The 15,793-nt window shown below is 40.9% G+C and overlaps 1 protein-coding gene across 4 annotated transcripts; it reads left to right on the top strand.

Moving 5' to 3' along the window:
- Nucleotides 1–4,300: 4,300 nt before the first annotated feature.
- On the top strand, nt 4,301–15,269 carry SDCBP (syndecan binding protein; the record flags this gene model as incomplete). 4 transcript variants are annotated; one of them, XM_082014891.1, is made up of 8 exons in its annotated part: nt 4,301–4,333; nt 7,375–7,453; nt 10,147–10,256; nt 10,569–10,727; nt 12,016–12,191; nt 13,496–13,667; nt 14,260–14,351; nt 15,215–15,269. In XM_082014891.1, the coding sequence occupies 8 exons, from the start codon at nt 4,301–4,303 to the stop codon at nt 15,267–15,269; spliced, it is 876 nt and encodes a 291-aa protein (XP_081871017.1). The 4 variants fall into 4 exon arrangements, with proteins under 4 accessions (XP_081871017.1, XP_081871016.1, XP_081871015.1 ...); XM_082014890.1 differs by having other exon boundaries at nt 4,301–4,351; nt 10,572–10,727; XM_082014889.1 differs by having other exon boundaries at nt 4,301–4,351.
- Nucleotides 15,270–15,793: the final 524 nt, after the last annotated feature.

Below are 15,793 nucleotides of genomic sequence, written 5' to 3'. Positions count from 1 at the left end.
TCCCTTTGTGCGCGGCCCTGGGGCAGCGGCCCGTCGGCGGCGGGAGAGAAGAGGGGGGAGGGCTGTGGATGCGGCGGACGGGCATGGCGGAGCGGGGAAGGGGCGCGGCGGGGAAGGCCAGTGCCGAGCCGGTTGCGCGGAGGGCCTGGAGGAAGCGGCGGCTTCGCGGTGCTGCTTGCGAGTGCGGTGTTTGTCCCCGCTGCCGCCGGGGAGCCACGTCGAGCTCCTGCGGGGCGGCGCTGCCGCCCGACTTGGGCGGTGTATTGCGGGGCGACCGCTCCCCGGAGCCGGCCGGGGTGCGGGCGGCCGCTGCCGGGCAGGCGGGACCCGGCTCCCCGAGGGTCTCCTTCGGCCGCGGCCTGAGAAAAGAGCGAGTAAATGAACGCCTGTGTGCCTCTCTCCGCATGCTCCCGCCGTCTTGGGTTTGGGGGTGTCCTCTGACCTGCTGTTCAGGCTCCGGGGTCATTGCACAGGGACCGTACTTCTCGGCCAGTGCCTGTCAGGAGACTCGGGCGTTTGTAATCCTTTCTTCTTGGACTGGCTAAATATTGCTGCAGAATAGGTAGAATGGATGTGAGGTGCCTTTCTGGGCAAGCCAGCCCTACTTCTGGTCTGAAATGGAGGCACCAGATTTCAGAGGTAAATGTATAATGAGAGCAATTGCTCAGAGGCTAATTAGGTGCATATCAGAACGGCAGTGCTGAGTTACTGGTGGAGTGTCTTGCAAAACAGTTGCTCAGTTACTGATGTCTCAGCCTGACTTCCAGGAGATTTTGCCCTGGATCTGCTTTAAAGATGAATTTTTGGGTTCATAAGCTTCTAATTTCTGGAGGTGGAAGCCAGTGTTTCAGTATAGGTGCTGGCTTTGTAATCTGCTTGTAATCTCTCCATGAGCCACAGGCAGAAAACACTTGTGGGTGGGGTTTTTTGGTTTGGTTTGGCTTTTTTCCTTCCTCCAGTATTGGCTGCTGGTGTTTTCATTGACAGCAGTCAATCAAGGCTGGCGAGAGTTGGGGTTCAGCTGGATCCCACGTTGCCTTAAGCTCCAGGCTTTCTGACCCGGAGAGTGTGTCGGGAAGCCTGTCGTCTCCCAGCTGTGCCACTGAGGGCAGTTTTGGGTCACTCTCACCTGCAAGACTTCCTGCTTGGCAGCCCCAGGGTGTCACGAGTGCTGCCTTTCCTCGGGTCTCTGGCCAGTGGCTCAGCACTTCCCTTTGGCAGAGCGGATCTGCTTAGTGGGACGTGCTGACGGGCGCCGGCAGTTGGACCTTGCAGCCGATGGTACTGAGAAATGGGGAGAGGTCTTCACCCCCAGGTTTTGTGCGTCACAGCTCACCCTCCCACTCCACGCTCTTTCCTTGGTTTTCACTTTTGCTTTCCTAAACACTCGTGTTCCTCATAAGATGTAGGAATATGGAAATGATCAAGGAAAATTATTCTGCTCTCAGTGTATATTTTTGAGAGAAAGGGAGGTTACAGTGACTTAACGTTTTGCGGTAGCCACTGCCCAGCTCCTAAAGCTGTTACAGTGCCTGATGAAACTCTTGTTTATACTGTGGATAACTTTGCACAGAAGTCAGGGACAAGTTCTTCCTGTGACTACTGGTGGTCCCCGACAGTGGCAACTGTTACTAAAAAATTACATTTTAAACTAAATGCAAGATCCACAAAAATACTGTATTACATAATGAGGGGTATTTGTGGCCTGTGCAGAAATTGAAAATACCATATGCAAAGCTAGGAGCTCACTGAATGCAATTACAGTGGTGACAGTTATTCTGGCTGTTTTAGTTGGAAAGCCAAAAATAGCAACTGGTGAGATTACGACGAGGGAGCTAGCCGGGCCGCTCCTTGGTAGTGGTGACAAATGCACTTGGGTTTGTGAGCCCTCAGCAGGGGAGGGGAGGAAAAAGAACTAGAGGAAGGTTGAGGTTGCCTGTCTGTGACAAATGTCACCAGTAATCACATGCAGAGTGAGACTGGTCTGTGGAGGAGAACTAAAGCTGGCCAAGGTGTAAACACACTGGGGTTTGTGGCGTGGAAGTTGGTCACTGGGACGAGGGATCCAGCAGACCCTGTGCTGTGCAGAGATCACCATCTGCAAAATGCTGCCCTTGTGCCCCTTGTCGCCCTGCAGCAGAGTGACTCCTTTGGGAACATGCCGTCCTTGGCCTGCCCTCTTTTCCTGCCAGTGTGCTGGCTTTGAATGTGTGCCAGTGCTTGGGACCAGCACCTGAATGTACCAGGGCAGCTGTAGTGTGGAAGTAGATGGTGAGTCTGATGCTGCTTGTGACCTGACTGGTGTTAGCAGCAGAATGCAGCGTCTGGGCACTGCTTACCTGAGCAAGGGGTTTGCTGGGCTTGGGTTTGCATTTGCTGTTACCCATGTTTGGATGAGCAGACATGCTTCATAGAACCATTAAGGTTGGAAAAGACCTGTAAGATCATCAAGTCCAACCATCAACCCAACACCACCATGCCCACGTAGACGTGGCAGTTCAGGACATGGTTTAATGTTTTTTTGAATGCCTTCAGTGATGGTGACTCCACCACCTCCCTGGGCAGCCTGTTCCAGTGCTTGACCACTCTCTCGGTGAAGAAATTTTTCCTAATATCCAATCTAAACCTCCCCTGGCACAACTTGAGGCCATTTCCTCTGGTCCTATCACTAGTTACTTGGGAGAAGAGACCAACACCCTCATCGCCACAACCCCCTTTCAGGTAGTTGTAGAGAGCCATGAGGTCTCCCCTCAGCCTCTTCTTCTCCAGACTGAACAACCCTAGTTCCCTCAGCCACTCCTCATAAGACTTGTGCTCTTCATTGTTTCAGGTCAATGCTGGATTAAAACAGAACTTTAAACTGGTTTTAAATGTGTATGTTTAACTTATAAAGCTTCCAGGCTACCACTACCTTTGGTTTAGTTGCAACAATTAGGCAAAAATGTCAGGGGCAATTCATTATTACAAAACTGGCCACATGTTCACAGTTTAGATCTCTGTCACATTTAGGGCATGCTTTTTTGAAGTTTTAATTGTAGTTTGATGTGATACGGGAGCTGTTGGGCACTCCGCTGAACAAGTAGAAAAGCTGGTGATGAGCTTAATGTAATATGACGAGATGTCTATTGTTTTACTGCAATATCACATTAGGCATCAGCATGTGGGTTTTTTATTTTTTTAACTTAATTTCTGCACTTAGAGAAGCAGTAGCTCAAGGTCACTTTTAGTCTGGAATTTTTGCTAAATTGCTACACGAATAAGGACTTGTGCTCTTTGGATGAAAAAATTAATCCCTAAACCTAAAGGTTTTAATGGAGCTGCCTCATTAAGTGTGTTCTCAGTGCTTTCTATAACTTGCAAAACTGTATCACATTTTGTTGTCTTCTGTGTGTCCCGTCCAGTCCCCTTATATTGTTCCCATATGTTGATGTGAAATATTTTATTATTGTTTTGAAAAGTTCATGTGAACTCAGTGTGAATGTGAGTGAAAGTGAAGGAGCTCTAGAAAAAGGGGATTTCTTGAAGCTTTAGGTGCCCGGCTGTAGCAGAGCTGCATGTCAGTGTGGTGCCTTGGAGGATCACGTGAAGTGGGTTTTTTGTGTGTGTTTGTGTGTTTGGTTTTTTTTCCCCCTTGCTTGCTTTTGTGGTATTACTTCCTGATAAGTTGTCACAGGGCTCTCCCAACATCACATGAGAGCCAGCCCGAAGCCTCCATGTGTTTTGAAACTCGCCACTGACTGCATCTTGCTGGCTTATGGTTTCTTGCTGCAATTAATGTGTTGCAAATGGACATGGGAAGCTAGCTCTTGTTAATGGCTTCTTACTGGAATATCAAAACTGATGAAAGTGTTTAGATACTTTGAATAACAGAGTGAAAGCTTCCATAGTTGTAGGGAAAATAATGTGCCAGCTGTGGGGAGGAGGAGGGTGATTAGATTTTTCCTCTTAACTCACATCAATACTACATCCTGGCCTCCTAGAGTTTGTATTTGCAATACTTGATGTGAAACTTTGACGACACTAAGTATATTAAGTAAAGCCTATTATGTAAAGGCTATTATTGATAAGAGGTTAAATGGGTAGTCTTAATGGAATTTATCTGCAGTGCCAGGTATCTGTAATGCCAAGACTTGCAGGTCACAGATCATTTATTTAATACTTTGCTTTCTTTTTCTCTTTTCCTTTTTTTAAGTTGTAATGTTAAATAAATATCTCTGATGACTAACCCTGTTGTTTGTTTGCTTCTCCCCTCCTCCCTCCTTTTTTTGGTCTTCCTTCTGCCCAGTGAGACTGCATCAAAATGTCTCTCTATCCTTCCCTGGAAGATCTGAAGGTGGACAAAGTTATTCAGGTATAGTGGGCTTTAATAAGACGAGTTTTGATGACAATAATAGATGTGATGATTTTTAATCTAGGGGAGGGGACACTTTTATTGTGTTTTACCATCATACTCTAAAAGGGGAAAGACAAACTATTTACTTTGTAGCATGATACAGTATGAGTAATGCTTATTTTACCATTCTTAGGTATATTTATTTTGAATATTCATTTATAGTAATTTGTCTTTAATATGTTGATGTTTGGCTTTTTTAAAGTATAGATACTTGGTCTCAAGTAGACAAACATAGTCAGCCTCATACTTCAGCTCTGATGTGATGAATAGATGTTGACTGAACTAATAAACCTGCTGCATTTCATTCTGGGTGTCCAAAACTGTAGCAGAAAACTTTTTGTGGTCAGTTGGGCACAAAAGAAGAGCACTGTATCTCTTAATGTCATCTGGAATCACAGAATTGTCCTCTGGCTATTTCGTGGTAGCGATGAGTTCTCCAAGTTTATCACACTTGCGTAAAACCCTTTATGTGTAAGAATATTCATATCTTTATTATTAGACAGGACAATGATGGAAAAAAGATACCTGTGCAACAAAATTATCAAAAACACTTAATGGATAAAACTCCATGAGAAATTTGACATGAATGTATTTTACAAAGTTTCCTTGCTTTATTCAGCATTTTACCTAGCTTCCATTTTTCTTTCCTAAAAGATTCTCTCCCAGTTTAAATAACAGCAATGAGTTATACTGCATTTTAAGGTGGCTGCTGCTTCTGCCCTTGTCCTCATAGGGAGGCAATAAAGCAAACTGCACAGAACAGCTTCATAACTCTCTACCTGTGTTTGTGTGTGTGGGCTCTTGAAGTTGTAGGCACTGTGCCGAGATTTCTCCTTGTTGTGTCCGCCCACCCTGCCCCATTCTTCTTATCTTAGCAATATCCTTTATCTACAGTCAGGCAATGCTGAACTGAAAAAAATCAAAACCAATAAAACTGTAGCCTGGAGCCAAGAATGTGATCCTTCAGCCTTTTAATGACCAACTGCTAGAGTTTATATATTACAATTAAAAAATACTAAATGTGGTCTTTATACTAAACTTTTGTGACCACTGAAGGAAGCAGTGAGGAAATGGAAGTAGGGTGTCTATGCAGAGTCCTGTAAACCTTGAACCATAGGTGCATGTTCTGTCACTTTGTAGAGCAGGCATTCCTCTTTTGTAAGCCCTGCTGAGCATATGGGCAAGACAAACTTGGGCAGAAGTGCCTTGTTCATGTGACTATGCCTATAGTCTATTGTGGTGTTTCACAGACAAATAAGAGTAAACCCTATGGAGGTTTCTGTAGGCAGCACAACAAATTGTTCTGTTAAACTAGTTTAATCCTTGGTGATGCTGTAATGTCAAAGGTCAGTTTTCCATAAATCAGTTCACGCAGGACAGATGCTTGCTGTCATACTTAAAGATGTCTGTCCACTCAAAGTTTAAATTAGGATTTCACGAAGTTCTGCCACTTGGTAAGTGGGATGTCAAGCAAGACAGCCTATGAGAAAATTCATGTGAGGGTCGAGAGAAGGGGCGTAGAGCCAAGAGCATTTGGTTACAGATCCGCAGTGGAGAGGCTTGGGTGTTCTTGTTGCCATCATCAATGGGGAAGATTGCTCTTCAGCAGTTATATGACAGCATCTCACTCCTACCAACTGTAGTAGGAACTAGGGGAATAATGGGCTGTCTACTGAGTATAGCTGAGAGAGGGCAAGTAAAGATTGTCGTTGCTAAATACCATTATTTCAAGAGTAAGCCATTCTGTTTTCACTGATATTTTTGGTAGCAAAGGCTAAATTATTTGCCTCTCCCAAAAACTGCTTTATAAAAATGCTGTCTTTCTAAATATGTCTGGGAGCACTCCTAGGAGGAAAAAGGGGCAGAGTGCTGAAAGACAAAGTGTGTATCCACAACAAGTGAGTGAGCATAAAATGACTGCTGGTTAAAACAGACTTGTTAAATTAAATATTGTAACCTGTTCTTTTTGTCTAGCATTTGAATTGGAGGCGATTCTTCTAAATACATCTGATATTGATAAATAATGAGTCATTCTTGCTGTGAAACATTTTTCTAAAAACAACTTCCTGGATAGTACAGGACTAAGAAGTCTTCTATTTTTAAGCATGATTTCCTTAAAAACATTAAGTAATTTGACCGTCATGTTGTGTTAGATGATTTATGTGTCCTGTTCAGCATAATGTTTCACTATGCATTTAGTAATTTCCCACCCACCTTTGACGTTCAACCTCAGGAAAGCTACTGGGGATAACTATTTCCATCACGCTTTACAGGCCTCTAAGGCAGTGTTTTTCACTGGTCACGATTATGCAAGGCCAAAAAAAGAAGAAGCTGATGTACTGAGAAGGAAGGAAATTGGCTTACTTTAATATGGTTTCTTATATTTGTGAGTCAGTAAGCAATATAGAAATTAATCTTAGTTTGTTCGCTGTAGTGACAACTTCTGTAGAAAAATCATCTTAGAAGGTCCATTTCTTCCAGAAAGTGTTAAATTAGTAGCATTGGATTGTGTGAAACTTGCAACCTGTAAGGGAACTTGTGAATAACGTTTGTAAATGGTGAAGAGGTAAAACTGCTTCAATCCAGCTGAAAAAAGTAATTACAAAACACTCTGCCAAAGGTCATACCTTAAAACTTAAAAGTTCTAAAGCTTTGTCAGTCAAGTTTAATGCGTCTTTTAAGGCTCTTCAACTTGCCTGATGACAAAAACAGAACAGGTTGGCAGTAAAGGCTTTCTGTATTATTACTGTAGCCTTGTCTCTGAGGAAGATACAAGTTGATCTACCATAGTTTGATACTACTACAGCATATTGTGTTGAAGTTATTTATTTCAAAGAAAGACTGACTTCAGAACTTCAAGATGAATAGTAACTGGCATGTACAAGGAAAAAGAAAATATTTAGTCTCCTGCCTGCATAATAAAGTTTTTGTAGCTTTTTTTTCTTGTACAAGATAATGTATGTGAATTTCTTTGCTTTTAGGCTCAGACTGCCTTTTCTTCAAATCCAGCTAATCCAGCAATCTTGTCTGAAGCTTCTGCTCCTAATACTTACGATGGAGGTAAGCTCATGTACTATATAGTATCATAATGTTGTGGAAAACAGCTATGAAATCCTAAAGTTAACGGTACAGACAAAAATACCTTTAAACATGTAAACCTATTTATGAAAGGTGAGAACATGCCTTTTTGGAAATGCCAACACCCACCTTGGTAGAGGCACTATAGGAGTCAAAAGATGATAATTATAAAAGGAAATTATGACAAACACTAACCTGTCTCTCAACTTTTTGAAACCTTTTCCAAGTGAGCATAATGTAACAAGATTTGCTGTTGGTGCCATTTGAGCTCTTTTTAACTCTTAACTCAAATACTTAGTTGTCCTTATTTATCACATGTATATTTGTAAGCTGTAGAGGGCAGCATGACCAGCATGCAGTGCTGGAATAGCTGTCAAGAATGATGATGGGTCAGATATTAAAGCTTGGTGGATGTAACTTTGTCTCCAGTTCTCCTCTTGGCACTGGTGTGTCTAAGATAACTTTAAGACAGGAGTTTGTATAGCTCACCAGAGAGCTGCCTGTCGTAGATCCTTTCTGGAATAGATACTTAACCTGGCCTAACCTCGCCAGACCAGACTTGAGTTTGCTTCAGCAATCCCTTCTTGGCAGCATTCTTTCTGATGTCCAGAATTTGAATTCTCCTGCAGTTTTTGTGCCTGCTGGCCAAATTACATAATTTTGACATCAGCTTGTGTGCAGATAGCTCAGGAGCTGTGTGTAGCTGAAGAGTGATTAATCACTCAATATATGCCAAAAGAAGAGAGGCCTACACTATCTATAGGATGTGCCAAACCTGCTGGGAGTACCTCTGTCCCGGCAGAGGTAGGAGAATATACAACATCAAGAGCTTTTGGATGTTTTTTGCTACTTGGAGGTGTCTGTTTTGAATGAGAATGTAATACAGCCAGCAAAGATGCATCCTGTGTTGTGGTCTTCGATGAAGAACAAAAGAGAAAAATTGAGTAGCTGCAGAGGTCTTGTGCAGCATTAATTGTGTATGATTTTAGGGGCTTGAAAACGCAAGCAAAAATAGAAGAAATATTCATTAAAAATTATTAATCAATATTGGTGAAACTACAAGCTGACAGAAAATCCAGAAATGAGATCAGAGAGCTCTCATGTGAAGCAGAGTGCAAACATGACCACTGAAAGTATTAAGGAGCAAGGAAGCCTGTCGTTTATACTGCAATTCACCTTGCAATGACCTTTGTTCCTTCCCAGGAAACTTACTTTCCGTTTCTGGTCAAATGTGGGTTCTTAGAACAGCTGGTTTTATACATGTACCCATAAATGAAGACTAGAAACCTAAGCTTTGTGAACTGGGGAGCCTGCTTGCTTCCAAAGCTGTCCCTTGTACCACTTGGCTGTACTGGCAGCCTTTTCTGTCCCCACTGATTTGGTGAGAACAGCGGGTGGACTCTTAAGAGTTCTCATAACTGCTACTTGTTAAACAGCACCAGTTAATTACCTGTGGAATGTCGAGAAAACATCAAGCTCATTTCCAGAGTAGTTTGGTACGAGGTCTGACAAGTCTGTCATTTTAACTTCCTTTCCTCCTATTCCCTGCACCCTGCTCCTCTTGACCAGCAGGAGACTCCTCTATGCCCATTTTAAGGGCTGTGTTTGTTTTGTCTTGAGAAGCGTGTCTAAAACAACTTCATTTTGAAGCTATGAGAAAATGACAGTACTTTCTTGTGAAGACTGTTAAAGCAGACTGCATTGTGGACCTGTCCTGGTTTCAGCTGGGATGGAGTTAATTTTCTTCCAGGTAGCTGGTATAGTGCTGTGTTTTGATTTGGGATGAAAATAATGTTGATAACACATCATAATAATGATGTTTTCAGTTGTTGCTAAGCAGTCAAGAACTGTTCAGCCTCTCATGCTGGCCTGCCAGTGAGAAGGCTGGGGGTGCACAGGAAGTTGGGAGGGGACACAGCTGAGACAGCTGATGCAGGCTGGCCAAAGGGACATTCTATACCATAAGATATCATGCTTGGTATATAAACTGGGGCAGTTGGATGGGAAGGTGCTGCGGCTCTGGAACTAACTGGGCATTGGTTAGCGGGTGGTGAGCAGTTGTGCTGTGCATCACTTGTTTTGTATATTCTTTTATCATTCTTATTATCATTATTACTATTCTCTTCTTTCTGTCCTGTTAAACTGTCTTTATCTCAACCCACAAGTTCTACCTTTTTTCTTTCCCACAATTATTTTCCCCACCCTGCTGTGGGGGGTGGTGGTGAGCAAATGGTTGTGTGGTTGTTCTATCTACCTGCTGGCTTAAACCACAACAGGACCTTACAGCCGGGAGGCTATCTTCTGCAGAAACTTTACCATGCCTGGGATCTGGAATGTCTGTGGCATGGATGCCTCTTGCAAGTGCTGTCCTGTACTTGGTGGAAGGTCTCTGTTTGTTGTCTAATGTTTGTGTCATAAAGGTTGAATTAAGAAACTGAAATGAAAAGTTCTCTAAGCTTTTTATCTCAGAAGTGCTGCTTGTCTGGTTACTGTTCTAAGCTGGGCTTGAATAACAGTCCTGATTCAAGTGGGTCTTCTGTTGTACTTAATTTGAAAATTACATTACAATAGCACAAGACTTGTTCAAGTAATTGTACATATGAAAGCAGTAACTGCTTGCTCTGGTAAACCAACAATTGTATTAACAGTTTGGTGTTTTGTTTTTTCTCCTACAGGCTTATACCCCAGACTGTATCCAGAACTTACTCAATACATGGGTCTGAGCCTCAATGAGGAAGAGGTGCAGAGGAACTTACCAGCAGCAGCAGCTTCTCAGCCACAGGGTGTAGGTACCAGTCAGGCATGTTTTAGAAAGCAAAAGGGTAAAGACTAAATGTATATCTAGCATTCTAGATAGTAGACTACTATTTGTCTTAAGTACAATACTTGACTGATAAATCAGTTGTTTTAAGTAACAGTACCTATTTTTCTCTGGTCCTATACTGAGCAGTATATTTCCAGTGTTGGAGGGGTGGAGAAGAGCTATTGTTGTGACTTGATTTGTGTGGTGGATTTTTTAATATCACTTCATATAAACTGATGTATAGCTATTTTAAAAAGTTGAAACTAAGTTGTCTGACTATTTTGTTTTAATCAGCAACTGGTAACACGACCTTCTACTAATTACATGGTAGCTCCAGTAACTGGAAATGATATTGGAATTCGCAGAGCAGAAATTAAACAAGGCATCCGCGAAGCGATTTTATGTAAGGATCAAGATGGCAAAATTGGACTTCGCCTTAAGTCTGTTGACAACGTAAGTGTAGAAGCTTGCTTTTACCTATAGAGATCTTGCTGCTGGCTTAATTTGGTCGTGAAGTTAATGTATGGTCACAAAATTGTCTTCTGTATAATGCTTGCTTATCCACTAGTCGAATTTTAAAATCCTTTATTAGGTCAGTAACTAGTATTTCCAGCTGTGTCTGGACTAGGATGTAAATTTACAGCAGCAATTTAGTTCAATATGTTTTATAACACCTGAAAAATACTAGTAACTTTTTTTCCACTTTAGAGCATGAAATTGTCCTTGCAGAGCTGCTGTGATACTTGTTAGCAGTTCAAGACTGCTTGTCTCTATCTTTGTGGAAACACTGAGCAGTACTTAAAAGTTCAGCAATATGCAGAGAAGTGCCTATGGCGTAAAGTAGCTCCTCTTCTATAGATTTTTTTTTTTCAGTGTGTTTTCTGGTGAGAGAAGTAAGGATAGAGTGAGGGTGTCATCTTACCTATGTGTGAAGAGTGGCCTCTTTGCGTTTCCCTTAGTATGAATGTAGCTGCAAGAAGATCCTTAAACTGGCTCTGGAGCCTCTCTGTTTCAGTATCTTCTGATTATTAACATGGAAAATGCTACTCTGTTTTTTTTTTAACTTCACACCCCACACCACCCTGCCCCAAAAGTATTATCTGCAGTTTGCCTTGATATGCTTTACTTGTCAAAGTACCCCTAAAACACTAGAAATAGGTTTTTTAACACCTTGTTTTTTTACCTAAGGTGCTGGCACGCCCTAATCAGGAGAAAAAAACTTGAAAACTAACGGGTTTGTGAAAGAAGGAAAAAAACTGCCATAGAGTTCCTAGCATTGCTGATTTATTTGTCCAACTACAAAAAGACTTTTGACGTTTTGCAGAGAAATTATTAGTGAAATGCACAAGGAGATACACCAGTTTACCACTAGTCTGTCTTGATCCAGCTGTTTAGATCTCTTGTTAAAACAGAATAATATTTACCCCTTCAAGTAAGGCTTTTGTTATGCTTGTGTCTCTTTTTTTTTTAATTTCTAGAAGTCTAGACAGAACAGATTTGCCTACTTCTGAACTTTATTCTAGCATTAATTATCTGTCAGCCACTTCGACATCTAGAAACAGATTGACATTTCAAAAGTCTCTCTTAAGGAGAGAGAATAGCAAGTCCTTTTGTCTATTTGGTTGGTATTACATAGAGAATGGGAAACTTTAAAGTGTGTTCTGTCATTGGTCTTTTAAGGTGGAACTTTCTTTGTGTCTGTCTCTTTTTTTTTTTTTCCCTCCCCTCTTCTCTCCTGTAGGGCATATTTGTCCAGTTAGTTCAGGCAAACTCTCCAGCATCCCTCGCTGGTCTGCGGTTTGGGGACCAAGTTCTGCAGATCAATGGTGAAAACTGTGCAGGATGGAGTTCTGATAAAGCCCATAAAATTCTGAAACAGGCTTCTGGAGAAAGGATTTCTATGATCATTCGGGACAGGTAAAGCCAACAGCAGATACAGATTGTCATTATCCATCTCAGAGTAATGCTGTGGGGTTTGGGTCTCCCCTCACTTGAGCAGCATTGCAGGCTTAAAAAAAATACCTTGGTCCATGTACTTCAATAGCAAAGATCCTCAGAAATGTTCCCTTTTGTGTGGAACGGTCAAAATTGTTGTTTACTTGTAAACTTCCAGTGCACACATCTTGCCTGGATATGATGAGGCCTAACACTTTCAAGGTGAGTGAATGAGTGATAGCACAAGTTAGACTTAAGCTCTGAATTCAAGAGTTCTATGCTTTTTCTGATGCAACTTGATTTATACTAACTGAGAAAAGCAATAGAAGACAGTACCGAAATACTGACTGTAGGAATGAGTTTAAAATTTTCACTTGCATTTTTATTTAGCATGAATATTTTTTTGTGAACTTTATTGGTTTTGTATGAATTAATGCCAGTTTGACTAGAGGTATATTTGAACCATTAACCAATTCTTAAATCTGTGTTAGATAATGAGCATATGGTTATGTGTGTTTAGTAATAATAGGTCAGATTCAACATAAGGTCTCATAGGCTATGAGAAGACAGATGATACATGATATGACTAGGTATATGTCTTGAAGGTTTTTTCAGTGTTCTTTCTTTCAAGTTTGACCCAGTGGAGGGCATGCTACTTCTATCAAGGCAGCTATTTCTATCATGTATTGAAGCAAAAAACTGTGGTAGTAGATTCCCTGTTCTTTCTACCACTTCTGTGCCCAACTCCCCAATACCTTCCTGGATTTACTATCTTTTTAAGACAAAATTTAAAGGTTTATTGTCTGTAAAGCAGTAGAAATGCTGTTGGGAAAGCCTTGGACTCCAGAATCCTGTGGTCTACCTATAGTTGTTAAAACTGCCTGCACCATTTTATCTACCTCGTAGTCAAAGGTAGATAACAGTCGTAGTCAAAACTTAATTTTTAATGGCCATTTGTGTTTGGTTGTTGTGGTGGGTGTTGTATGGGTTCTTTGTATTATTAATCCAGATGGTGAAATACCTGTAGAACAGGGAAAACATGTGAGGTTTATACACAAGTTCGTATGTGCAATGTGACTTCAACCTGGAAAGAAGAGATTAAAGTAGCAAATATTAACAAAATGAAGTTAAACCCAACTACTTTTCAATGTAGTTGATGTAGGAGTCTTTTAGAATACAATTACTTTTTGTGAGTCAAAGATGCTGAAATAGTGTGTGGTTCTTTCTGTGGTTTAGTAGACTGAAAACATGTTTTTTTCATTTTAAATGCCTTTTACTTCTTATAGGCCTTTTGAACGAATTATTACTATGCATAAGGACAGCACAGGACATGTTGGTTTCATATTCAAGAATGGAAAAATAACTTCAATAGTGAAAGACAGTTCTGCTGCGAGAAACGGACTTCTTACAGAGCACAACATCTGTGAAATCAATGGGCAGAATGTAATTGGATTGAAGGTAAGAAGTAGTGTGTGGTGGGCGTGGATAGCTGTGAGCTTTTTGTGTGTGTAGAGTAATTGTGTTTTGGAGAGGGAAAAGGATCATAATATGTTGTTGAATGCTCATAAAGTAAGAAAATAAGTCATGAGAGATAACTTGATTGGAGAGACATGTATGTTTTGAGGCTTCTTTGCAGTTTTGTATCTGTAGGAAGGGCAACTTACTCTTCTTCTCTGCCTCTACCTGGCTAGGCTGACCCTCCGTTTTTATCTTTAGTCTAATTTTACTGGCAAAACATAAAGAATAAGCTTCCTCCTGCCAGCCTGTGTCAAATTCTAGTAGGAATTCTGTGTGTAACATCTGTATCCTTTCTGTAGTCAGTTCTTGTAAGATACTAATAACCAAACATCTGTGAAGTGGTACTGCAGGTTCAGTGATTTGCCTTGAAGGTTGAATGCTCTAAGCAAGGAGTTGTGGGTCTCTTAGCTGCATGAATTCTGTCTAGAAAAAGCTGTTGAATTGCTTTAGTCAGTAGTTGAACATGTTGAACTGTCAACTGACTGTTGAACAGCTTGAGTAATGTTGCTCATGACTTCTTGTTTAATAACAGGACCCTCAAATTGCAGACATCTTGGCAACAGCGGGAAATGTAGTGACCATTACTGTCATGCCTTCCAGTATTTATGAGTATATAATAAAGAGGTACGTAAAAACCGAAGCAGCCATGCTGTTAATCATAATCAAGTTGATAGTGACTATTTTTTTGTAGGTTCAATGAAATGTACTCATGAGAAGACCCAATTACAAACTTAACATGAAAGCTTGAGAATGGGTGAGGGGAGTCTGAACATCTGTTTAATGTGGTGTTTTAGTCAGACCAGTGTGGTTTGGTTCTGTTTTAAAAACTGTTCATATGTTAGTGATGCTCCTTTGCCTTTTATCTTGAAAAACCTTTTTCGAAACATCATTTGACTAAAATTGAGTCTCCAGGATCTTTAAAGTGCATGGGAAAACGTAAGTATTTGTTACCTTGTAACTAAAATGTTGTTTCTAGTGCAATTAATTCTGGTGACATAAACATGATTCTTGGCAGGATATAGTTCTTTTTTTGCCTAATCCTTTGGCAGCACTGGCTTTCTACAGCTAAATCTCTGCTGCAAAAATGTTTTTGAAGTTGCTGGAAATTAATAATGCTTCAGGTGTAATTGAGTCTTTTTCTTCCACTTTATGCTCTTTTTACAAAGCAGTTTTCAGTCTAACAGCCACCTTTTCCCCCTGCCTTCCTTCCTTTGTACTTGTGATACTATGCTGCTTGCACACATGCCTGCATCTTGGAAGATATTGGTAAGACAGCTCAGTTACTAATAAAAACGTTGAGTATCGTGGGCTTCTCTGTGTGTGCAGTTTGGTGCAGCTTTTCTATAGCAACATATTTGTTACAGAAAATGGAGTGAAAGGACAACTTTTAAATTGTATTAAAGGGCTAGCAGGGACAAAGATGCAGTTATCAGAAAGTTTAGCAATCTTCTGCAGTAGTCTTACAAATGCCTTTTTTTTTTCATTAGGATGGCAACTAGCGTTATGAAAAGCCTGATGGATCACTCTGTTCCTGAAGTCTAAACTCTCATCATGTGTATGTGTGTACATATATATAATGATGATTCCACTAAACTTGGGCTGTTATACTCAGTGATTTCTTTCTTCTGCACATGAGCCTTTCTGGAGGCAAAGAGAAGATATGCTGCATCAAGCATTTGCATCTATAATGGCTGGGAATGTTACAGTTCAACATATCTTGTTTATTCACAAAATGTAAAACTTGTAGCCTTACATGCTTGACAAATGTGAAATTCCAATTGTGTTATGACTTCTTTTCATAGGTCTCTTATTTAGTTTACTACTACTATAAGCCATTGCAACTAAAGCAACCAGATATCACTTGCAAAGTTACGTGTTGTTACCTAGAACAATGCTGTGCTTTGTATGTTTAAGACAAATGAGTATTTTTACTGCTTTCTGTTTGCAAGAGTAGATTTGAAATAGCATATTAGAAGTATGGCTAGTACTAGTTTAATTTTTTCTTCTAGTAAATACTGTTTACACAAGAATGCCAGCTAAAGTGAATATAGCTAAAGGCATCATTC

The sequence above is a fragment of the Phaethon aethereus genome (genome assembly GCF_964289735.1).
Source record: "Phaethon aethereus genome assembly, chromosome: 2".
In the NCBI taxonomy this organism is placed as follows: domain Eukaryota; kingdom Metazoa; phylum Chordata; class Aves; order Phaethontiformes; family Phaethontidae; genus Phaethon; species Phaethon aethereus.
This window is presented reverse-complemented; position numbering and strand designations above follow the sequence as displayed.